At 37.3% G+C, this 24538-nt stretch overlaps 2 protein-coding genes across 15 annotated transcripts in view; one reads left to right on the top strand and one right to left on the bottom strand.

Moving 5' to 3' along the window:
- The window catches only part of LOC117563689 (neural-cadherin), a 179941-nt gene that overhangs the window by 90242 nt on the left and 65161 nt on the right, over positions 1-24538 (top strand). For all 14 annotated transcript variants that reach the window (XM_034242122.2, XM_052003104.1, XM_034242131.2 and 11 more), the window contains 2 exons: positions 3233-3415; positions 5403-5589. In XM_034242122.2, coding sequence (XP_034098013.1) covers positions 3233-3415; positions 5403-5589 — 370 coding nt within the window. The remainder of the gene's footprint in view (positions 1-3232; positions 3416-5402; positions 5590-24538) is intronic.
- LOC117563431 (uncharacterized) lies at positions 16161-20440 on the bottom strand. Its single transcript, XM_052002055.1, has 8 exons — positions 20315-20440; positions 19099-19188; positions 18929-19000; positions 17683-18869; positions 17148-17155; positions 16858-17067; positions 16632-16783; positions 16161-16577 (listed from the first exon to the last, which is right to left on the bottom strand). The coding sequence occupies exons 1-8, from the start codon at positions 20438-20440 to the stop codon at positions 16386-16388; spliced, it is 2037 nt and encodes a 678-aa protein (XP_051858015.1). The 3' UTR covers positions 16161-16385.

The following is a 24538-nucleotide window of genomic DNA, read 5'->3' as shown; positions in this document are numbered from 1 at the left end:
GCGTTAACAACTCTATTTTCTAATTTGAAATTTGTAATAATATACTGCAAAAATACTAAAATATACCAAACTAATATGCCACAAAAATATACAAATATACCAATGTCTGTATTGGGTACATTGATATAATATACCGCATTCCTGAAATATACCGAATTAATATACGGCAAAAGTTATAAAATATTACAATGTGTATATTTAGTATATTGGCATAGTACTATATTAAAATATACTACAAAAATACTGATAGATTCAACATTAATATACCACAAAAATACTAAAATTACTCAATGTACATATTTGGTATATTGATGTTGTACTAGAGTTAAAATACTGCAAAAATACTAAAATATACCAATGTCTATATTTGGTACATTAAGATAAGACTACATTTAACATATACCATAGAATACAAAATATACCAAATTAAAGCAACTAAGAGACTCTCTCTTACAAATATATCTCCTATAGTCTCTGCGATCAAGGTTACATGCCTATATGGTCTCGTCTAGCGGGTATAAAATGAAATAAACACTATGAATGCATAGAGAGAAAACCCGAAAAAGCGCCCGAAAAATAGGAAACTTTTTCAAGTTGCTTGTGCGGGCTCAATTAAGCGCACAGCTTGAGATGGCGGCATGTATTTGACTTTTGTATTTGAAAATGACTTCAAAATACGTTTGTAATTATTTTATTTGAAAAGTTTTAATTACTTGCGCGAGTTTTGTGCTCTCCTTCTCCCTCAACGTTTCATTCTTGCTCTGACATGCAAATGCAGTGTGGCAAGCAATTTAACAGACGATAGAGTTTTAGCTTGGGTTGAGAGTTCGGGTTTTGGTTGTGGCACAACCCCATTCATTAGAAGCTCAAGCTCAGATTGACTGACAGTTGACAGTGAGTTTCTCTTGGCTAGTAACTAAATTCGATTCGATTCTCAATTGGAATTCAATCAGAGTCAAGTTTTGCGTACAGCTCATTAGTTGAACCATTCACCAACACACACACACTCACAACTAGCTGGCAAAATTATGTGACAAATTGTTTTCAGCTGCTTTATAAATTAAACATGACCAGCGACCAGAGAGCAGCGAGCAGCTTTCACAAGTGCCACAAATGAGAGTTATTCGTTTGCCCCAAAGGACAGCGTTTTGCCCCCCCAGGTTGCATTGCATTAGTTGCATAGTTGTTATTAAAATTCAATTGCCCTGACATTGCATATTGCATATTACATTTGGCATTTTGCATATTGCTATTTGCATTTTAGTTTCATGTTGTGTTGTGCGCATTAAATGCAGTTAATTAAATATCCCCGCAAATGACACAAGGATTGTTTTCACCATATTACAACATTTTTGAAATTAATTTTTAAAATTTGTTTTGCGGTCACAATAATGCATTAAATGTGCACATCTTTTTTTCCCCCAAATTTATGCAAAACAATGACAAACTCTAATTACAAGATTCATCGCACTTTTATTCTATATCAAATGAGGTTTGAAAGACAACAAAACACCATTGTGGTTGCATAAATAAATTACTGGATATATAGCATGAAGAGTACATAATTTTTAACGATTTTTCCCTTTACCATAATTAATTCAGTACTTGAATCTATCGATTTATTTGCCTGCATTTATTTACCTTTCATAGCTTAGTTTCATTGTTGTTGGTTGTACTACATGCAATAAAGCTTATACATCACAATGTTTAATTAATATTTTGTGTGCTGAGAAATGTCATACAAAATTGTCAGCAGCATTGACTAATCAAACTTCTGCCCCCAAAAGATGCTGGGGCCGTAATTAACTGGTAAACTAGTAAACTAGCAAAATTCATATTTACTCAACAAGATGGCATTACCACAAAATAAATAATTCATTTCGAATTGCCAATGGTGAATTAGTTGCTCTGCTTACACATCGCTTCTGTCTCCCTCATCCTCTCTTGTCATCACTGATTGAGTTTTATGTATGTAAACATGTCGTGTTTATGTGCATATCGCATATGCAATCGAATTGTGTGCAAATAAATATGTTTTTGCCTTATATATAGTATATATGCTAGCATTAGTGGCTGCTTCTAATGTGCAACAGCTGGGATGAAAAGACTAACGATTGTGTCTTTGGGGGAAAATCTTCCACTAATCTAATTCACAAAAGCGTTTGAATTGCTGATTGATTACCTTGGCTCAATCAATCAACTGAGTCGATGTTAGGCGATCAAAAGTTTGTCTCGTGAGCGTCATGTAAATACAAGGAAGGGGAAGAATGGGCAACAATAGCTAGCTGATACTCTACTTTAAATTTAGATTTTTTAATCAATCAAAAATCTGTGTATTTTTATACCCACCAACAATAGAGTAGAGGGGTTTTATGACTTTTTGTCTGCCGAATGAACACCGAAATCTCAGAGACTATAATAGATAGAGACAGAGATATTGGCTGACAATTTGGTATATTTCGTAATGTGTGGTATATTTTAAATACAGTAGTATATTAATATACAAAATATAACATATGGTATATTTTATAAGTATATTTGTGGTATATTCATTTGGTATATTTTTAGTATAATACCGCACGGTTTCGCTTTTATTTAAAATGGGTAGCAAGTATCTTACAGTCAATATTTTATTTATTCGTATGTCAACACATCAACTATTAGCTAGCTTAAAGATAGCTTTAAATGAATTACAATAATCTTCTTTTTGGATTTAACCAATTAGCATTAATAAATATATATAATGGCAAAAAACTGAGCGATTAATTATCAAAGCAATTGACTAAAATATACCGCAAGCAATTTTAAAATAATTTTAATTAAATAACAACTCTTTAGAGGATGCCATTATGCATTCCATCTTTACAACACATTGTGCATACATTGCTCGAGGCGAATGTTTTATTGAAAAATAAAAAAAGAACGCTCATAAATATTTATGAGCACATTTTTATTCACACATGTAAAAAATACTTGCCAGGCAAGTGGTCTGTAAGTCAAATATGTAAGGAATTTTTTAATAATTATTTTTTACAATAATTAAGTTTGCGCATTAAATATAAAAAAAGCTGATGGTGATTATATATGCAAGAGAACAACAACAATGCCAAAGTGTTGAACGCTTGATTAAAATATTGATTGATTACTTAAAGGTTAAACATCAATTTAATCGTATCTATTTTTAATATTTTCCATTCCTTTTTTTCCTCCCTTTGTTTCAATACATTTGCAGAACAATGGCGCCCAGCAATTGGCATCGGAAGCGACCGTTTACATAATGCTCGAGGATGTTAATGACGAAATACCGTTATTCACGGAACGCGAACAGGAAACGGTGCTCGAGGGCGAACCGATTGGCACGAAAGTGACACAAGTCAATGCCATCGACAAGGATGGTACATTCCCAAATAATCAGGTGAGCACCCAACAAATTGAGTGAAGCAGATTAAAGAGTGCGAGATGGAAGACGTAAAAGGTGGTGAAGGGTAAAACAGAGAAGGGGGCAGCAGGGTGTGTGACAGGAAATACCTGACGATTGTTGGCAAAATGAATGAGTCTGCGAGGCGCCAACGAGTGCCGCAAAGAAATCAGCTTAAATGGGAAGGGAGAATGCACAGAAACATTTTCAAGTGCCATCTGGTTAATGTGCCATGAAGCACGTCAATAACAGAGAACTTCAAAGCAGATTAACAGTTGGCTGTTAGGCAACAGTTATGTTACTACTTAACAAGGTGTTCAGGATATATAAGAAATGTAACAAAAGATGAGTTATTATGTAACTTTGTAAAACTAACAGAGTGATATTAAGCTACAGCTGTTAAAGCATTTAATAACAATGGAATATTTTCAAAATATATATAAAATTGGAGTACTTTTCATATGTTTAACTTTAGCTAAAATTTTCCATACTTGATATTCAAAAACTAATCAGTTGTCAATATATAGTATATTAGTTGAAGTATTTAAAAATACTAAAAATACCTAAAAAATTCGGTGTTTTTTATGTTTTTAACAAAACCTAGCTTTAAAGATTATCAGTGTTACATTGAATTTTGAAAATATTACAAATATTATTGAATAATAATAATATACCAAACCAGAAAACTATTTTTGTTAATCGAAACTATCAGCGAATAAATTACTTATTTAGCTGGACTTTAGTAAGCAAAATATTCATTTAGCTCAAAGTACGATTCAATAACTAAATCTTCATCAAGACTTTTTCCCTAAGCAAAGCTCTGTCAACTATTCTGTATGTAAAGTCAGCATTAGCATAAGCACAATTTTCAGCCTGCATTTTTCAACTATTCGTCTCTTTTTGGGGGCACAAATGAAGCAACTTTTGCAGTTTAATCAAGCAATCTGCATGGATTAGATAATTCTACTTCGTTTTTCGTTTCATTTTTTTATTTTTGCTTTTCTTTTCTAGTACCTTCATTGCCCTTTTTTTTGTGCATACATATTTACAAGAGAAGCGTTCACACTTTCAGCACTTATCAAGCTCTTCGCTGCCTTTATAATTGTATTTTTTGCCCTTGCCTCAGCTGGACATCCCGGCTAGGCTAATAAATGTCAAAGAGTTGCCACGTCTCTTCCTTTTTTTTTTGTGTGTTATTTTCTTTTTTTTTACTGCAGTATTTTCACACGCCTTTAAGTATGCTAAGCCCTTAGTGAAAGTTCAAAGCGTGGACAATAACGAAGGGCGCAGAAAAAAATGGAATCAAATGAAGAAACTAAGATGGGGAGAAAAGGATAGAGAAGAAGAGAAGCGAAGCTCCTTTTATGCGTCTGACAGTCGACAGTCGACGAGACCTTGGGGCGGGACTAGAGTGCGGGAGGGGGGGCTTGTGGCGGCCTTAAGCCACACTCTTGCGATTATAATAATATGCCACTTTGGTGACTGGTAAAATGGTAACTGGCGACTCGCAACTGGCAACTGGTGACGCTGGCCATTCTCTTGGCCACATTTCGTGTCCTGCAGCCAAGTAATTTGCATGTACGCGCAAAATGTCCGCACTAATTAGCGTTCTCGTATTTTTTTCTTTGTGTTTCTGTGTTCGTGTTCTTGCTCTTGTTTTTTATCATTTATAGCCAGACGCGTCGCCAGAATTTGATTATCATTATCATTATTTTTGGCTGCGGCTTTAATGCGTGCATTTGCTGTAATTAAATTGGTTCGACAAGGTTCGAGAGAATTAAATTTTCTAGCAAATTTCCGCTTTGAAGTCGTCGGCGTCGTCGTCGTCGTTGTCGTTGCACATGTTTTAATTAACTTCCTGACAATTTTTTGATTTTCCATTTACCATTTGCCATTTTAGGTTTTCAGCAATTTTCTATTTTCTACTGCATTTTTCATGTTCATCACAATTTTCGATGTGTTTTTTTCTGTGTGTTCTTTACAGGTTTACTACTACATCGTGGACTCGCCACGTAACGAGGGCAAAGAATTTTTTGAAATTAATTTGCAAAGCGGCGAGATCTTCACCAAAACCGTATTCGACAGAGAGAAGAAGGGCGCCTACGCCCTCGAAGTGGAGGCTCGCGACGGTGCGCCCTCGGCACGACCCAACAGCAATGGACCCAATTCAGGTGAGTCTCAAAATGACAACAAGCTCCCTTCTCTTCTTCTCTTTTTTTTTTAATGTAGTTGCATAAATTTTGAACAAAATGTGCAAATGTGAAAAGGGATGGGCTGTAAAAATGGAACGAAATTCGGAGCTGTAGCAGCAGCAGCTGCTGTTGAACATTTAACATGTCAACTAAATGGCAAATAGGTTTGGTCTCGTTTAGGTTTTAGCTTGTTGTTGGGTGGTTTTTATCCGGCACATGTGTTTGCACTGCAATGACATCAACTTGTTTGCCGCCCTTCAAACCGAATATCTACTGTAAATATTGACCACGTGACGACCGACCCAAATAAGTCAGAGTCCCAGCCACAGTCCACTGTATGTCAATGTGTTGTGTGTGTGCGTGTGTGTGTATTTAGCCAAGTGCATTTTGGCTTTTATTGATGCAGCATGTTGGCCACGCATTTGCCACAAACAGTGGCTGCCACTTGTCAAATAAATGTGCGTATATTGAAAGGCAGCTGTAAATTCATCAACTGTCGATTTGTTGCTGCATTTTTTGGCATTAAGTTGCGTGCAATCAAAAGAGGATTTACTAGTATAGTACAGATTTATATCTATATATGTTTTCACCATAAGTAAGCATTACTGTACTTCCCTAGTAACATTTTCGAGTGTCAGCTATTAGATTTATAATTTCAAAAGACGATTAACTACTAATGTATTGATTTTTGATTGGTTTATTTATTTTACTTGTTCTTCATAGCCATACTTCACTGTACTTAAAAGCTTTTAAAGTAACTCCCAGCTGTTGGATTTCTAATTTCAATTGAAGCTTATACAAAGCAGAAAAAAAATGTCATATAAAATCTATTCACTTGCCACAAGTGGCAGACTCCCTCTCTCTCTCCCTCTTTCTGTTTCTTTGTGATACACCAGCTGACACTTTATAAAATTGCGCGCTAAAAATAAACAATTAAACGCATGTCCACACATACACACAAATTTTACATTGTGTTCCGTTTTGCCCAAGTATTTGCTGTTCATTAAAAATTGCCCCTGAAATGGCAATCATTTTTCGATGTACACACAATCTAAGTGCGTCTGTGTGTGAGTTGGTGTTGGTGTGTGTGTGTGTGTATTTTCTATAGATTTGTGTGTGTTTTTATGTCCTTGCCAAGTGCTTTTCGATTGTTTAATATGTCGCTGAGTCGCCCATAAGCGTTCTCGCTAAATGGGAAAAAATCGTAGCATACTTTTCAGCGCCGCAGCAACATTGAAAATGATGTGCAATCAACACTCTGGGAAAACGGCTCAAAAAGCCGGCAACGACTTTCTGTTGGCCCTGAAAACGAGCACGAAAATTAAAAAGTTTTTTTCCGCTCTCTTTTTGTTTGTTTGCCTTACTTTTTCGGGGGGCCTAGATGAAGCCGTGAGCTAAGGGGGAGCGAGGGAGAACATGTAAATTACAACAGTTGTTGAACTAACCGAAGCTTACAAATATTGATATTCATGCAACAGCGAAAAGTTACGCATTGTTATGCCCGGAATTGTGGGCGTGGCTACAGCTTGTGGTTTGTGCCCCACATTGCAGCTATAAATATGAAAATGCCTGCTTTTGTTTATAAGCAAAACATATAAACAATTGTCGAATGCCCAAACATTTTGTATATGGTATATGTGCCTGATAATTTGATTTTTAAGCTAGACTTCTATTGAATTGATATTTTCATTTTTCAATGAATCGAATTTACTTCAATTATAAACTGTGTTAAAGTGAATGAAAGAAAAGTGTTTAGGACATGAGAAGTGAAAGTTTTTAAATTTATTTGCTCGACACTTCATTTAAATTGTTGTGTTTTATATTATTTTATTTAGTTTGATTTATTGCTGAAATACTTGTATTTTAAATAATTTCTATTTTATTTCATTTATTTCTGAATATTTGATTTCATTTAAATTTAAGTATTTTTAAAATTTTGTATTAAATTTCATTATTTGCAAAAAATGTAAGCATTATTATTATATTATATTATAATATTTGCATTTAAATTTTTCAATTTTTAATAATTTCCTTTTCATTTATTGTTTAAGTATTTGTGGAGTTCTTTATACCCGACTTTGCATAAAATAATATCTCTTAAATGAATTTAAATTTAACTTACTTTCTCACTCACTTTGTATTTGATTTACTCAGCTTACAATTGAAATTAATTTCAATCATAGAATGTGTATTGGAATATTTGTTTGTTATTTACTGCAACAACACGAAATCCTCACTCGCAATTCGATGATGTGCTGTGTTGTTTTTTGTGTTTTGTATTTTGTGTTTTTGCTGTACTTTGCTTGTTGAGCTACAAGTATTTTGTTAGCTTGATTATTCTCTACTCTATTTCCATTTTATTTTATTTCATTGCATTTGCTCGTTCTACTCTTTTTTCCGTATTGCATTTTTGTTGCGATGCTTTGAGTGCATTTGTTGGCAATTTCGCAACTGAAGTCGACAGAAGGTTGCGTCCCTGTTGTGTGTTCGTGTGGGGTTTCCTTTATGTGTGTGTTTCCCAGCGCTTTTCTATGTTTGCCACTTTGTTTGCCCTTTGTTATTGTCTGGGCTTTGAGTTGGCTTGCACAGCATTTGACTAGCAGCAGGTTTCTCTCTCTTCCTTTTTTTGTGCGCAATTGCGGTTTCCATTCCAAGCTCTGGACGCTCGTCGAGAGTATGTGAACTCGTTGCCGATTTATTTGCACAATACTTGTGACATTATTTGTAGGGGAAATGGGAAACAAATTGGGATCCCAAAATGTAAAAGAAAATCATTTGCTCTTAAATAAGAAAAATACCATGTAACTGTCGTGCGTTTATCTGCAAACTTTAACTGTATACAGTTATCAATGTTTGCCCTTTGCCTTTTTTTTGCTATTGCTTTTGTTTTGTTTTGTTATCTGCGGTACGTGCTCTTCTTAGTTATGCATACTTTTAGGCTTAACGCAGCCTGCACGTTCCACTGACTTTTAGCTTGACTTGGCCAATTCATGCATAAATTGCGCCACAGGGCAGACAGACGCAGAGACTGAGAGACTGAGAGTCACAGATTGTCAGACACGAAGACAAACAAAACATGACAAATGCTAGAAACTTGAATTTTAAGTTGAGCGATTGTCTTTTGATATACATATAAATATATATTTCTTTTTACTTGTGCTCTGACCTCACCTTGTCGACAGTCTATTTATAAAGCGATTTCAATATATATATGAGTACTCGAAACCTTTTACCTGATCCACAACAATTGAGCCACTGTTAAATGGGAAATGAAGCCTATTTTCGGCTCCAAAAAGGGGTTGCCATCAAAATTGGCGCTCATAAAAATCGCATTAAATAAAATAAGCAAAATTTGCATGACACACTTGACTTGGACCCCAAACAATAGCCGCCCGATTGTTACACACATCATAAATTTTGTGCAAAACCGAAACCGACTCGGTATCGAACCAAACAAAAAAACTCTTTCTCTCACTCACTTTTTCCCATGGCCAGGAAGTTATTAGGCGTTGTGCTTTTGGCCTTTTGCGTTTTCGCTTTTTGTTTGTGAGGAGGCGCATAAAATGTTCCGAGGCAGTTTTCTAATTTCTGGGGCGGAAGTAAGTGCTCATAAAAAATGTTCATGCTGCTCGTAAAAATTGCCAAGCAGCAGCCCTGCCATGGTATCAATAATACGTATACGCAGTATTACACGAACTAAACAAGCCGGCAGTCAGCTAGCACAAAATAAAACAATAACAATATCGTCGTTGGGCGCTAAACGCCTCTCTCGTATCATATTCGATAATGTTTTCATGTGCCGGGGCCCATCATCCAGTTTATGGCCAACGCCTTTTGGCCTTTAGCTCCTTTTTTGGCCAAACTATTGCGCTATTTGTAAATAGTTTTGTTTGATTCTCCAGCAAACGAAAAAATGACATTTTAGTCGTTGAAAATGTTTTCAATTGCACATACGCACTTTGCTCTTTTTTTTATTATTTTGGTCGCTCTTCTTGATGGTCGTAAATTCCATCATCAGTCTTTTCGGCTTTGAACTTTCACTCGCTGCTATTCGCACGCTCTTTGCGGCCATTTGTCTGGATTGTAGGCGACGACATTTCAGTTCATCATTTATGATCGATGCTTTAACCAACTCGCTGCTTAAATTTAAATCAATAATAAATATTTTCTCTCTCTTTTCATTTGCAGGTATGTACAACATTTTAACTACAACTAAAGTGCAGTTAAGGTAGGAGTTTAAACATATTAAATTTAAGGAATGAAAAATGACATTTCCGACTTTGGCATCTTGATTTACTTGCTTCCTCTTGCGTTGGCCGCAAGTGACAGAAAGTCAACAAGTTGCCCAAAGTGGCAGCTGCATTTGCAACGCAACTGTCGACAACTGTCTTGAGAGCTGCCAATGCCCAAGACAAAATGCAACGAAAAACGAATAGAAAGAGACAGACAAAAAGAAAGAGCAAGAGAAATAAATATATATTTACTTACGACCATTAAACAAAGCGACATTTCGCCCGAAGCTTGAGATGTGCTGCTCTCTGTACACTTTTTTGACAATATTTAAGCAAAAGTTTGCTAGCTTAAAGCTGAAAAAAAAGTAGTCGACTCTAGGCTGCGACGCGTGTCTGATGCAATAAATCTTGCAGATTATTTTAATTTCATGCAAACTATTCGAGACGACTCGAGGCTGAGCCTCAGCTGAGCTGAGCCCTTGAAGTGGAGTAAAGTGGCGCGCTGAGTTTGCCTGTCAACAACTTTCGCGACTCGAATGCGTAACGCTAACGCCAACAGCAATACTACCAACAAAAAACAATAGATAACACAAACACTCACACACACACTAAGTCGCAAAAACAAAACAGAAAAAAAGTTGGCGTTACACGAGCAGCGTCTTTAGAGCAGCAGTTTCAAGCTACCAACTACCAGCTGGCAGCCACCCATCCATATCCCACAGACAGACAATGATAATATGCAGCCGAAATACTAAAGCATAGCGTAGCCAAAAAGAAATCAGGTTAAAATCCACAAAAACGCAGCACACGAAGCGTAGACGAAGTCGCAAACGAAGTCTCTGAGAGAGCGAGAGCAAGTTCAAAAAGAGCAAGAAATTTCAGAGAGCGTCAAGTGAGGGGCACAATTTTTCGAAGTCACAACAGCAGTTATTGTGGTTTCTATGTTAAATATGAGTAACTTAGCGGGGAAGTGAACAGAGAGAAACTTAACAGTGGAACTAAACAATGAAATGTAGCAATGGAACTTAACAGTGGGACTTACAAGTGAAACTTAACAGTGAAACTTAACAGTTGAGTTTGGTATTTCAACTTACGAGTTGACAAAGTTTAACAGTGGATGGCAATGAACAGTTTGTTGGGGAAGGCAACAATGTAATGTAGTGGTAATTATTCCACAAGTTGAGGAAGTATAAAGTTGAAGAAGCGCTGAGTTCTATTTAACATACAGTTGATTAACATTAGGGGACTTCTTTTAACTATTAATGTTAACTAAAAAACATAGCTGTCCCTGCTTAACGCATTGTGGAAGCCAACTTGCAGCTTTGACTTTGAAATATTGGGGAATAAATGTTAATTGACTTAGAGAAACATATTTCGACTCCTTTTGAGCACAAACTCCCAACAAATATTATAAATAATATTAGTCTTTGAGTATACATTTTATTCAATACTAAACTAAATAGTCAAATAGTCAATAAATTATTGGCTTTAGAAGAGTTTTCTTTTTTTTAGAAACTTTGTCCACAACTGACAGAATTGCATTCAATTTGACAATGTTGTGGTCTTTATGATCCACTTTTAGTAACAGAATTGGCAAATTCCCCTCACCCACTCACGTGGATGCTAAACGTAGCTACACAACAATGTTAAATGCAGGTTAACAGTCTGAATGTTAGTTAACAGTCGGCTGCATTTCTCCACTCTTGACTGTTAAGCTCCTAGCCAACACATCATATGTTAAACGTACGTGACGTATACGCCTCATATTCACCCTTCACTTTGTGGAATCTTTTGCACGCTCTGCAATTTGTTGCACATTCGAAAAATTTAACAGCGCTTTAGCAGCGCCGGCATTCGTCAGGTCTTTGAACTCAACGTTGCGAGTCTCCCCACTACCTACGGCTCGAGACTCAGGGCCAAGTTGGCTGCGTTTTATGCCAAGCGCTGCTTCAACTGTTCTGTAGTTGTTGTCCAACGAAGCATGCAAGGCATGTTGAACATGAATGTGAATGCGAATGTGAGTGTGAGTGCAAGTGCGAGTGTGAATCTGACAGTGAATGAATTGTTGAATAGAAATTCTTGTAGCATTTTGCTGACCTTGAGAAGTTGGCAATTGACTTTCGCTTTTGCTCTTTCTTCACTGGTTCAACGGCCTTAAAGTTACTGTTGTTGCTGCTGCTACGGTTGCAACATATGAGTAATAGCTTATTCTCAGCTTGGCATTTGCTGAGCAATCACTGCGAGGACACTTTAGAAAGGCCAACTCCGAAGGTCTTCACCTCGCCTCGCCACAAGAACCTCGAGCAGAGCTTAAACAAATGTGCCTGCGCCTCCCTAAAACATTTTACGCCCACTTGGCAATGCTTTTCACACAGAAAGAAAGAGAGAGAGAGAGAGAAACACCCACACATATACATACAGTTAATGCCGCAGCAAGTCATTGTGGGCGCGTCTATTGAAAGCGAGCCTGTGTGCCACTTGACCATATTTATGGCCTGGTTCCCGCTGCAACTCCCACTTCAGTTCTCAGTGCTCCATTCTCGCGCACTTTTCAATAAACTGCTTAGTCGGGTGCATGCAACCGCAACAACAACAACAACCACAAACAAAACGATATCTTGCAGTGCTCCGTGATTTATAAGTGCAGCCTCCCTTCATCTCTTCCTCTCTCTCTGTGTTTTCCTTTGCGATCTGCTGCGTTGGTGCTTTGCATCTTGTTGCTATCAAAGTGCAAATAAATTACCAACTCCTGCTCTCCGCTTCCCTTCTACGAAGCGGCAACTCCTTCTTTCGCAATGTGCAGCCTAAGCGTTTTCTGATTAACTGCAAACACCTGTGGCGCAATCTGGTTGACTTAAAACCCAAGACTTCAACTTGCATATCGCAACAAAGATTGCTCTCTATTGAAGACAGTCAAAGCTGGGAATAAAGATTTTAACATGATTTTAGCTATTAAATTATGTAAAAAATACAAGACAATTTCATTTATCAAAAGTAAAATTGAATATAATTTCGTGTTATAGCAAATTCAATTTTCAAAAGTCCATTCAAATATAATTTTAAGTAATAGAAAATTTCTTGAATTTGAACTCAATAATATTTTTTTAAATTCATTGATTCTACAGAATAGTTTTCTTTTAGAAGTCATTGATTGATTAATAAAGTATTTTTAAATGCTAAAACTAACATTTCCAAAATAATGGAAAAATAAACAGTAAAGTTTATTTTCAATTCCCCACAATTTGTACGATTTAAAAATGTTTTGCCAAATGTTTTTTCCATTCACATCAGATCTCAATTTTCAGATTTTATATTTAAATTGCAAGCTTATTGTTGAATTCACAAAATGTTTGCCTTCAAGGAGTTTAGTGTTTGCTAACGCAATGATTCACAGCTAATTAAATGTCGCTTTGCCGAATATTTGTGGCCACTTCGCTTTGCTCGTCAGACTCAAGAATTTTAATTAGACCTCAGACCAAAAGCAAACACACACACGCACAGCGAGAGACCAAAAATGCAGCAATGTAATTGTGGCACCTGCTGCCAGGCCGCAATTATGTCAACTATTTGTGCGCTTCAATTGTTGTTGTTGTTGTTGCTGGCAATCATTAACCGAATGCCATTCACTTTTGCTTTCACTTTCAATTGTGTGTGTGTGTGTGTGTGTTGACACCTTGAAGCACAAGCGACACGTGTCAAAAGTCAACAGAAAGTGTCACGCCCACATGACGACGCTTTTAATTGTTTTGCAAGTCCTTTGGCTGCCCCATTGAGACGAGGCATGAAGTATATCTGATTGAATTTCAATGCGCAAACTGACAGTTTAGTGCATTTGTTTTAAAGTTTAATACTTTTGTGATTAAATTTTATTATTGAATAATTAAAAAGAATTATTATTACATTAAATATTATTAATAAGGATTTCAGAGGGTATTTAGAGTGCGTTGCACGTTTTTCTTTCGTATTTGTCGCTTTACTTTTTTCGCCGCTGGCCGCCAAGATTAACGTCAGCCACGCTTGCCACCTTTTTGGCCAAATGATTAATGACAGCGATTTTGTGTTGATGGCCAAGCCCAAGCAACGCCCATTCTCCTGCCATTGCCTGCCACACTTGTTGGCGCCACACAGTTGCTGACGCAGATAATAATGATAATCATGATCATTACGTTGCAAAATAAAGATTACGTTTCGTTCGGCCACTTGAGCTAAAATTTTTTTTTCGTTATTATACCAGCTACCCATAGGGTAGAGGGGTATTATAACTATGTGCCGGAAGGAGGCATCTCCGAGAGTAGACTTAAAGCTAGAGTATAGTTTTTGGTATAGCCTTCATGATTCCTGAAAATTAGTTTTGCGAGGAGTAGGAGTTTGTAGGAGTTATTAAAGAAATACTTTCGTGTGGAAAAACGACAATATGGTATATTTTGCTTTCTATGGTATATTTTGAATGTAGTACTATATCAATATACCAAATATAACCATTGGCATATTTTTAGTATTTTTGGGTATATTCATTTGGTATATTTTAAAATGAATAGCACACTATTTTATGACAATCTGGCGTTTTGAATGTAGTACTGCAACAATATACCAAATATAACAATTAGTATATTTCTGGTATTTTTTGCGGTATATAAATTTGCAATGTTTTAAAATTAATACCGCACTGTCTTGTATTTGAGTATTCACAAAGGGTGGCGGGTATCTCATAGTCAAGCAAACTTTACTGTATTTTTTTTTTTTGGGCTACGCATTTACATAAATTATTTAGCGCCGACTAAAAGTGAACGAAACTGAACTAAACGAAACTGTGTCGAAACTGAGAAACTCAGGTCATCATAAATCCACAAAGCACAGAGCAAAATTCCTTTTGGTCCTTGGCTGCATGCCTAATGATTACAGTCCTTTGAGATCGTCGCTTGGCGCTCGCAAAAAAACATGTAGTGAACCATGGCGAAAGCGGCTCATCAATTGTCGGGAAAAGACTTCAGGTAAAAACGAGACGAGACGCGACGCGATGAGATGACTTTGAGTTCGAGTCTGGCGCAAATTAGTGGAAAGAGCGAAAGGTTCAATAGGAAGATAGCTAGCAGGCAAGAGTAATGAGACAGAGAGAGGCCGATGGGAAGCTGCTCTGAATCAATGTCGATAGTCGGCATTTGTCACGTGCAGCGACAGCAGCCGTCAATTGGCGGTGGCAATGGCGGTACCGGAGGCGGTGATGTTGGCGGTGGTGCACCCAAAGTCATTCTTTGTCGGTTTGTTTGTGAATTGTGTGTGTGTGAGTGTGCACAGCGTTTGATTGAAAGGCGTTACGATATGCACGACTTATACATGTGCCACCTTCTATACACACACACATACGCACAGTGTTTTTGTCCGCCATGTTGCATGCCACAAAAACCTCGCCAAAGTTGCCAGGCAGTCGTCGAAATGAAAACAAAAAGCAAAAAAAAAAAAGAGAAAAAAAATGTTGTGTAGTCCTTTTTGGATTGTGAAATGTTTGAGGGCTTTTGCATATTTGTAGCACGCGCATTGACGAACAATCTCTCAGTCGGGCAACCAGTCAGTCTGCCAGTTAGTCATTCAATCAGTTATTCAGTCAGTCATTCAACCCAACCAACGTATGTATGTGTTGCACATCATTGAATCGCTTTGTACTTTACATTAATATGCAGTCGATTATAACGCAAACAACATGTTAATTTGCTGCAAGTGTTTGTGCTTAATCAACACTTTCCAGTACTTTCCAATGCCGTATTAAAGCTGTCAAAATGCGCATTTAACGGCAGCGAGAATTCACCTTTTAATAAATGTTGTGCCGCGTCTGCTTTGGGGGCAAGTGCAGCAAAGAAATGTTCTCATGTGCTGACCATTTCACGATAAAGCTGCGCTGCACTTCCAGCTATTTGCCACTCACACACACTGAGCTGCGACTGTGCGATAAAGTTGACACTTTATGCGTTTTGATGCGACGAAGCAACAGCAACAGCCACATCGAAAGTTTCTGCAGCTGCCTGAAGCGGCTGGTTGCCATTTTACAGCGCTTAAAATTGTGCAATTGCAAACCTGTTTGCTTTTTTTTGCCTCTGATTTTTGACTGGGAAAATTGTAATTTAAAGAGAGAAATTATAAATGATTTAAATATAGAATGAAGAAAAATATGTCAAAAGCTTTTCGATTTCGAGTCGTATTTATTGAGTTTAAATGCGTAATTCAGCACAAACTAAAATAATCTGAAAAATAGAAATATGATCTATAAAAATACCTAAAAATTGCTATATTTTGAACTACAATTTTATGGCAACAATATTTTATAATAGTTCTAAATAATATATTCATTTATAAAAGCTCAAACTAAACTTACATGCGAAGCGTTGGTTGGCTCGCTTTGGTAGCCTCACTAGCAACGCTTTAGATTGGTATTTATTTTGGTTTTAGGTTGGTTTTTTTTGTTTTTTTCTGTTTGCAAGTGAAACACACAGTCAGAATCTAGAATTGCAAACAGAAAAAATCTTCCACTTTCCATTTTCCACCACTTTCTTATGCCTTAAACAATTGGGGAAATTCATTGACGATTTCGCGCACTAACTGCTGATCGGATGCACTGCATTCGGTCTCCTCGCAAAATATGCGGATGAAGATCTTCATGAGATCGAGAAGGCGATGCTGATGCTCATGATAGTTTGTGTTGCGCAAAATGCGACGACACAGCTCCAAATAGCACGGACGTAACTAACATCCAGATTATTAGTAAGATAAATATATAACACATATATTATTACTTACCACATTGCCCGCATCCAGATCGGAGAATTGACGCACCACAATATCGATGAGCACCTTAATATCGTTTGTATAAAACATGCCAGCCGTATCCGGATGACTGAAGATGTCAATAAACATGCGCAGCACCGTGTTCATGTGCTCATTGTGATCATCTAAGTCAAATTCAAATCAAATTCACTTTTAGTAAAAGTAATCACAAAATAAAGAACAAATTGTTTGGCTTTACCTTCTCGATTGAGCAGCAACAACAGCTTCTCGGTGAACACTTTGGCTGTGGGCAGATTCTGCATGGCTTCGATGATAACATTCACCGCATGCTCGCTAAACTGTTGATTGAATGCCAGTATCAGAGCGATCACCATATCCACCAGCACCTCCGGGTTGTTGCCCTCGACAATTTCCAGCAAAAAGCTGGCAAAGTGCACGCCCAAATAATCTGCAAAAGTTAAATACAAAATTAATAGATATGTAAGTGAATAAAATAATTGAAAATGTACTAATCTATCTCCAAAATACGAGCAATTCTTTATGATTATATAGTATATTGGAAATTCTCCGACGAAAACACCGCATGCGACAATATTTAACGTGGAAAAACATATAACAAAACAAGTTTTCATTTTAAGTAAAAATAAATCTTATAGCTCTTGATTAGCACTTTTATTAGAGCCAAGAATAATTTTGGAATCTTTTTTCTGTTTAAAGATTTTTGCATATATTATCGAAATGAATGCAAAAAAAGAAACCAATTTATGTATTTTATAGTAAAAAAAAAAACTTTCTAAGATCAATCTTAGCTCTTAATAAAAGTGTTAATCCAGACAAACTGAAAGAAAATTCTTTCAGTTTATGTTTTTTCACTGTAAATATCACGTGACAAAATTTTGTCTGTGAATTAGCCATATACAAATTTTTGACTTTAAAGTTAAACAACCAAAATCAGAGCTATGTATTACGTTAACAATTTGAGAATCGCAGAGAAGGGATGTTCAGAATTTATTGACAAACAAAAGCTAAGAGCTACAACATTTTATGCTTTAATGATTGCTACTGCAAACGCTTCGCATCGTGTGTGATGCCCAGCAGCTCCTTGGGCGTCGGCACTTTGCCGGTAACATGGACAGCAACTGCCTCCAGATACGGATTGATGGCGCCATTGTACAACTGATCCAGGCTGGTCAACGTAACACGCAATGCCTCGCACGACAAATCGAAACTGAGATTCGTATTCCGACGCAGCGCATCGACAATTTGATAGACATCCGATGACTCCACCTTCAGCTGTCCTCGGCCATTGCTCGATGATGAGGCTGCCGCTGCTCCCGCTAATGCAGCAGCTGCGAGACGATGCGATGGCGATGGACTCTCAATGCTGTCGTCCAGCGCTTGACTGTTGTCGGCACTATTGATGGCCGGATTTGTGCAACCATTGCAGCCATCCTCATCGCTCGCCTCATCCGATTTATCCTCCGCTCCCTGGCTGAGACTCGGACTCTGTGGCTCAGCATGCGATGGTTTGCGCGTCGATGACGACGCCGTCGCCGCTGCTGCTGCTGCTGCTGTTGACGATGAAGCAGCCGACGATGATTTGGCCGCTGCTGCTGAAATGCCATTGGCTGGCGTTGCCGAATTTGAGGCAGTTGCAACACCGTTGGCCGCACTCAGTTGACTGGTCTCCTTGTATGTGGTGACCACATCTTCACTGGTCGTCGTTGTGGTTGTCTCCGATGGCTCCGATGTGATGCTCTTATCCTGTGCCATCTCAGAGGCTGTGACTTTCTGTGCTGCTGCCGCCGCCGCTGCAGCTGCAGTTGCTGCTGCGGTTGCCGCTGCTGCTGTTGTGCTGGCCACCTGAGGAGGAGCTGGCAGCGGCTGTTGCTGCTGCAGTTGTTGCTGTTGCTGCGGTGTCTGTATGGTGCAACTGCTGCTCTGCAGCTGCATGCTGCCCATGCTGGGCGATTCGGGCATGGCATGTGGCACACTAACGCCCACCGCTGGACTCGACATGCTCTTCTTGCTCATGTCCAGACGCTTCGTGGCAGGCGGACTGTTTTGTTGCGATTGCAACGCTTGTTGATGCTGCTGCTGCTGCTGGTGGTGCTGCAACTGTTGCTGGTGCGAAGAGTGTGGATGCGAGTGTGAATGGCGATGCGAATGACTGTGACTGCCACTCAGCTGCTTGTCGCTGTAGCTGTGCGAATAGGACAACGATGAGTCTCCGTCACGTTCCGAACTCTCCTGTAAAAGGGATATCAATTTAATGCACTTAAAATGATTAAAAATTGTTGTATGCATACGGCATAGAGACGCTTCATGGTGTGCTTCTTTTCGCGCAGACGGTCGAGCAGCTCGTCCTTGGACAACAATTCCTTTTCAATGTTTAATAATAAAAAATGTCGACTCAGCTTTTATAATGTGTTTAATACTAAGTACGAATGTACTATCGTATAAGTACATATAAACTTACCGGCAAAATGCAGTAAAAAAAAAATGAATATTCGTAGGAAAAAGAACAACAAACGTAAGTTCTTTCTCGCTCTCTCGTAGATTGTTTGCTCTAAGCGGAGTTGGGCTACGCTCAGCTGTTGCTCTGACAATATTAAGAAGCCGAAGACGCGATGCTCTGCTGCTGCGGCTTTTTTCTCTGTTGCTGTCGCGGCTAGCTTAAGGCGTAAAACAAAAGTGACCTGTTTGTTGTTGGTGCTGCTAGCGTCGCTCTTACTGGTTATCTCTCTCTCCTTCTCTTACGTGCACATGTACACTGAAAATAAAAAATAAAAATTCAAAAATTTCGGTTCTTGCGAAAAATGTTTTTTTTTTTTGAGTTTTAAGTTACCACCCGACCCATGGGCAGGGGGGAATTATTTGGCCGCTCCCTAAGCACCCGACCGAGAAGTGGTCGATGCCTTTATAAGGTGAAAAACGCCACGAAAATTGATTGAAGTACTCAATCAGAGGTCCAAATTTGTTTCTATTATGAAGTCTATAATGGTTTTAATGTGCTCGTCATTTCCTTCCTTCAAGAGAGCGTGAATGTTGTTGTGTTTCCCTAGTGTTGGGTAACGTTGGCGTACAATATCGTATTTTTAACAGCTGAGGATTGCATGTGAAGCGTTATCGATAGCTCCACAAGTATCGCACAAGTCGTCCAACGTGACATGCATTTTGAAAAGAGTGGCCTTATCGAAGCCGTTACCACTTAATAAGCGATTGGTCGTTTTTGCGAAAAATGTTATTACTCTTTTGCTTTATCTGTTTTGTTGATTGGTTGCTTGGTATTTACCCGCAAATAACGAGCACGACGATTGTTAACACAAAAATTCCAAAAAAAAGAACTATAAAAACCTGCCACTGCGCGAGTTACCAGTCCAGTGGCCGAGGGAGTCTCATTTGCGAGAGAATTCTGTAATATGTTAGAAATACTCACAAAATAAAGCACTGCGCTGTTTCGAGAACTGAATAAGACTGACTATTTCGTCAGTGGCAATTTATTACAAAAAGGCCTGAACATGTGTGTGTATGTCAGAATCTAAGTATGAGTGTATTATCGTCAGAGTTGCATAGAGTAGGCTTGGAGTTGCATAGAGTAGGCTTGGAGTTTCCGATGGCAGCACACACAGCTGATAGTGTTGCAAAATGTGGCAAAGGCAGCCGGAAAGCCGGGACGCAAAGTGGTGCCAAACAGCGGAGGCATCGCTCGCCTCCAGCGGCAAATCACAATCTTCAATGGGGTCCTCCAGATTGGGAATAGGTAACGGCTCGGCCGGAAGCTCCTGCTCGGCAAGCAAATCAACTTTTTGCTCGCCCATACTTAGCACGTTTAGCAAATAAATGTTGTTGATTAAAACAATGACGAGTCGAAGGCCCCAGCAGCCAGTACTCTCTTCTCTATTAAATGTAGTATTAAATACTAGATTTCATATAATAAAATGGAATAAATAAATAAAACAATGACATATTTTCGTTGCAATCCGCCAAAAATTGCCAAACAAACTACTCCCCAAAGTAGACATGGCTTTTATTGTTTTGCCATGTGCAACAAATTTGGTGCACAAATTCAAGCGATTTGTCGACTGATTCAATATTTAAATTTAATTTGCCAATGGCTTTGCTTTCCTGTGGTTCTCTCTCGACTTTTTGTATGTCGTTTTTGACCACAATCAAATTGTTGAAGCATTGATTTTTATGCACTTCCAGTTGCATTTTCTTTTTCACTTTTTTCATTTCCAATTTTGCCGCGCGAATATCAATTAAAAGAGCTCAGCACACATACATGGCGTATACGCAACGTGTGTATGTATCGTATTATTTGCTGGCTGCTGACCTGATTTTTGCTGTGTGCGACTTAGTTGTGTAATTTAAATTGCCAACACGTGTACTGCTCATTACTCCTCTTTTTGTAGGACAGCCTTTTATTTTACTCACTCTTTCTCTCTCTCTCTCTTCTACATATGAATTGTTGCTCATTTCCCCTTTTTATACCCGCTACCTATGGGTAGACTATAGGGTATGGTATTATAACTTTGTGCCTGTATGAAGCAGGAAATATATTCTTGATCAGCGTCAAGAGCTGAGACGATAAAGTCATGTATGTCAATCGTTCTTTGTGTTCTTTTGGCTGACAATCTGGTATATTTAGTATAATATGATATATTTTGTACTATATGGTATATTTTGTACTATTTAGTATATATTGATATTGTACTTTGTTGATATACCAAATATAGTTTTCGGTATATTTTAGTATTTTAAAGAATATGGGTTTACTAAAAATGGGTTTCGGGTATTTCACAGTCGAGTACACTCGACTGTAGTTTTCCTACTTGTTTTTCATTTTATTTTATTGTTGTTGTTGTTCTCGCAGTGCGAACTACAACGAATTCTAATTAGTTCAATTACCGCACTCAAACTCTCACCTCTTGTGCTTCACGTTAATTGTCTCAAGTGCAACTGTTTAAATAATAATTACATTTTGCCATTATGTGGCATTTGTTGTTATTAGTATTTGTGGGAATGAAACCGAAAGGTATGAGATAGCGAAAGGTTTGAGCATGATTCCATGGACTAACAGCTAACAGAATTCATTAGATAATAATATTAAATACTTTTTACTATACATTCACTATTCTTATGGCTAAAATTATATTAAATATAAAGTTCCATATTAATTATCCTTATTGCTACTATTTAGTTGGTGATAGAGTGTAAAATGGTTTGTTAATACTTTTCTCAATAACTTTGCAACTTTTTGGCTGTTACTCCACACTATTTGAATTGACAACTAACTTCATTTATTGGCTAGTAATATTCATTACTTTTTGCCACTTATATTATGGTTATAAAAGCACAAGATTTCACACAAAAATTCTCTTGTAAATAATTCAATAACTTTGCTGGTCATTTGTATGCAAAACTAATTCAATTTATATGTTTATATTTTTTTGTTAGCATTTTCATTCAACTACTTTTGTGGCAAACTGTCTGGCGATGAATGAATGAATGAATGCATTTTGTATTCAAAACTAACTCAATTTATACGCATCGAATGGCTTGTACTACACAATGTTCAAACTTCCATGTAAACGTGGAAATTTAATTAAAAACTTTATGACAAGATGTTGTTGTAGCTCCTCTAATATTTTTCAAGAAAAACAAATTCTTTATTGTCGCATTTTCATCTTGTTGGCTGCAATTTGTTGTTGTATTTTGTTGTTTTATTTGAAAACAAAAAAAGTGAATGCTTTGGAAAACTTCTGTGGCAGACAATTGTGGCAGCCACAAGAGCAACAAAAGCGCAAAACTTTTCTCATGTAACCAATAATAGCAAAATGAGAAGAAGTTCGTTGATGTTCTCGTTGTTGTTGTTGTTGTTGTCGTTAGCTATTGTTGTTGTTGCTATTATTGTTGCTGTGGGTTTTTGTTGTAGAAGCTAGCTATGATATATTGTCATAAGCGTTGACGAAATGCAAATATAAAAATCACAAGCTGGAAAATCATCTGAAAGCCAAAACGAGAAACGAAAACACACACAGAGACAAAATGTCCATAGAGAGAAAAGAGAGAGAGAGAGAGAGAGAGAGATATCGAGTAAGCACACACAGCTGTGTCTGACAGTGGAAAATCACATGAAAACAACATGTCGCTGACATGTTTAGAGCGACAGTTGGGGGGGAATGAGGAGTAAGGGAAGGAGGCGGTGAAAAACTCACTTTAGACGCTTGAAAAGTTTTTGGAATGCCTGGGCAAAACTTTTCACATATTTTACTTACAATTAAATGCAATTGTTCGCTGGGAAAGCAGACAGGCAGCCAGGCAGCCAAGCCAACAAGCGCGGAAATGGAAATGGAACTTGTTGTAGCAAGTGAATCAAATGGATAAAGCGAAAGGGAAAGGGAAAAGGGAGAGAGACGACCCTGAAACGAAGGTCGCCAAAAAGCACTGTGTATAAGAACACATGTAGTATGTGAGCTTGTTTTAATCCCCATTCCACTTGAGTCAGTAACAAACTCAAAATGAAGTTAACATTCAGCCACCTGAATGGCAAAGGGACGCGAAGAGCTCGACTCTCGGAGTCGGAGTCAGAGAGTCGGGTGTCTGCGCGTCTGTGTAATAATTTATGATTTTTGCTGCGCACATCGCGTAAATTATGAAAATCTACTTAAACTTGCGCCAAACTCAAACCGCACGCATCCCGACAAAGAGGGAAATCCAAATAGAATGGGGATGGAGAAGGGAGTACAGTGGAACAGGGACGAAATGGGATCTCAGCTTGCAGGCAATGGGCTAACGAAGCAAAGCAAAAGTCGTAGACTTTTAACGCTTCTTTCGCATTGTTGTTGTTGTTGTTGTTGCTGGTATTTGCCACTGCTGTGTTGGCATTTTTCTTATCTTCTTTTTTGGTTTCTGTTGTCATTTTTTATACCCTGTTGCCAGGGGACAGAAAACCACAATTATGATTTGTTTGATGTCTAAAGATAGAAAATGTCGCATCTAAAGCTAATTTATAATCAACAGCACAATGAGGATCAGCAATAAAAGCAGTTAAAACAGTATAAAATCTAATATAGACATTATTTATATGTTTAAAATAAACACAATACATTGTATACAATAAATTGTTAAACATATTCTTCAAAAATAAAATAAAATTTTAAGATATACTTGTGTATTTCGTATATCTAAGTATTTAATTTTATTTTCGAAAAATATTTATATTTTAATCAAAATATAGACTTTCTAATAGCTACACATAGAATAAAGGCAGTTAAAGAATAAGCAATATTCTTATTCAAAAAATGTTTCAAAATATTAATGAAAACTTTAATATAAATTTAATGTGAATAATTTAATTACTATTAATGAAAGTTGAGCTAAAAAGTAAATTGTTCTTACACTACAATTTATTAGAAATATTTATTCAAATTGAATTGAGCTATGTACAATAATACTGTTTATAATATTATATTTTTTCTGTTAGCTAAAAATATAATGAAACAAAACACATTATGCTCTTATTTTAATGAGTAACTCAGCGTCAATCATTCTTTTGTACCTTTCATTTTTTCATGCTTTAATTCCTTAAGTTAAATTCCCATTTGTCGCATTTGTGCGAATTGTGCTTCATTACATTTGTTTTAAGCCTTGAATCGTCGCTTAATTTGGCGTGTTCATTTTTACTTTCTCTTTTTTTTTTGTTCCTTGTCACTTTTTGCATTTGTTTATTAAAAAGCATAAAAGCCACACTGAGCAAACATAATTAAAATTGTTCAACTTAAACTTTGTTTTTTTGTTTTTTTGTTTGTTTGTTTGTTGCCAATTAGATATGAAAATGTGCGTTTAATTGCGCGTAATTAACTCTAATGAATTTTAATTGTGCTCAACATAATTTAATCAAAAAAGACAACTGT

The sequence above is a fragment of the Drosophila albomicans genome, chromosome 2L, assembly GCF_009650485.2.
Source record: "Drosophila albomicans strain 15112-1751.03 chromosome 2L, ASM965048v2, whole genome shotgun sequence".
NCBI classification, from domain to species: Eukaryota; Metazoa; Arthropoda; class Insecta; order Diptera; family Drosophilidae; genus Drosophila; species Drosophila albomicans.
This window is presented reverse-complemented; position numbering and strand designations above follow the sequence as displayed.

Bases quoted from the DNA above. Each gene is read 5' to 3' on its own strand.
- LOC117563431 (XM_052002055.1), bottom strand. From the start codon at position 20,440: ATGGGCGAGCAAAAAGTTGATTTGCTTGCCGAGCAGGAGCTTCCGGCC. The intron at 19,001-19,098 runs GTAAGTTTATAT...AACATTGAAAAG, and splicing joins TTTTTTACTGCATTTTGCCG to GAATTGTTGTCCAAGGACGA. The intron at 16,784-16,857 runs GTAAAGCCAAAC...AATTTGACTTAG, and splicing joins GTTGCTGCTCAATCGAGAAG to ATGATCACAATGAGCACATG.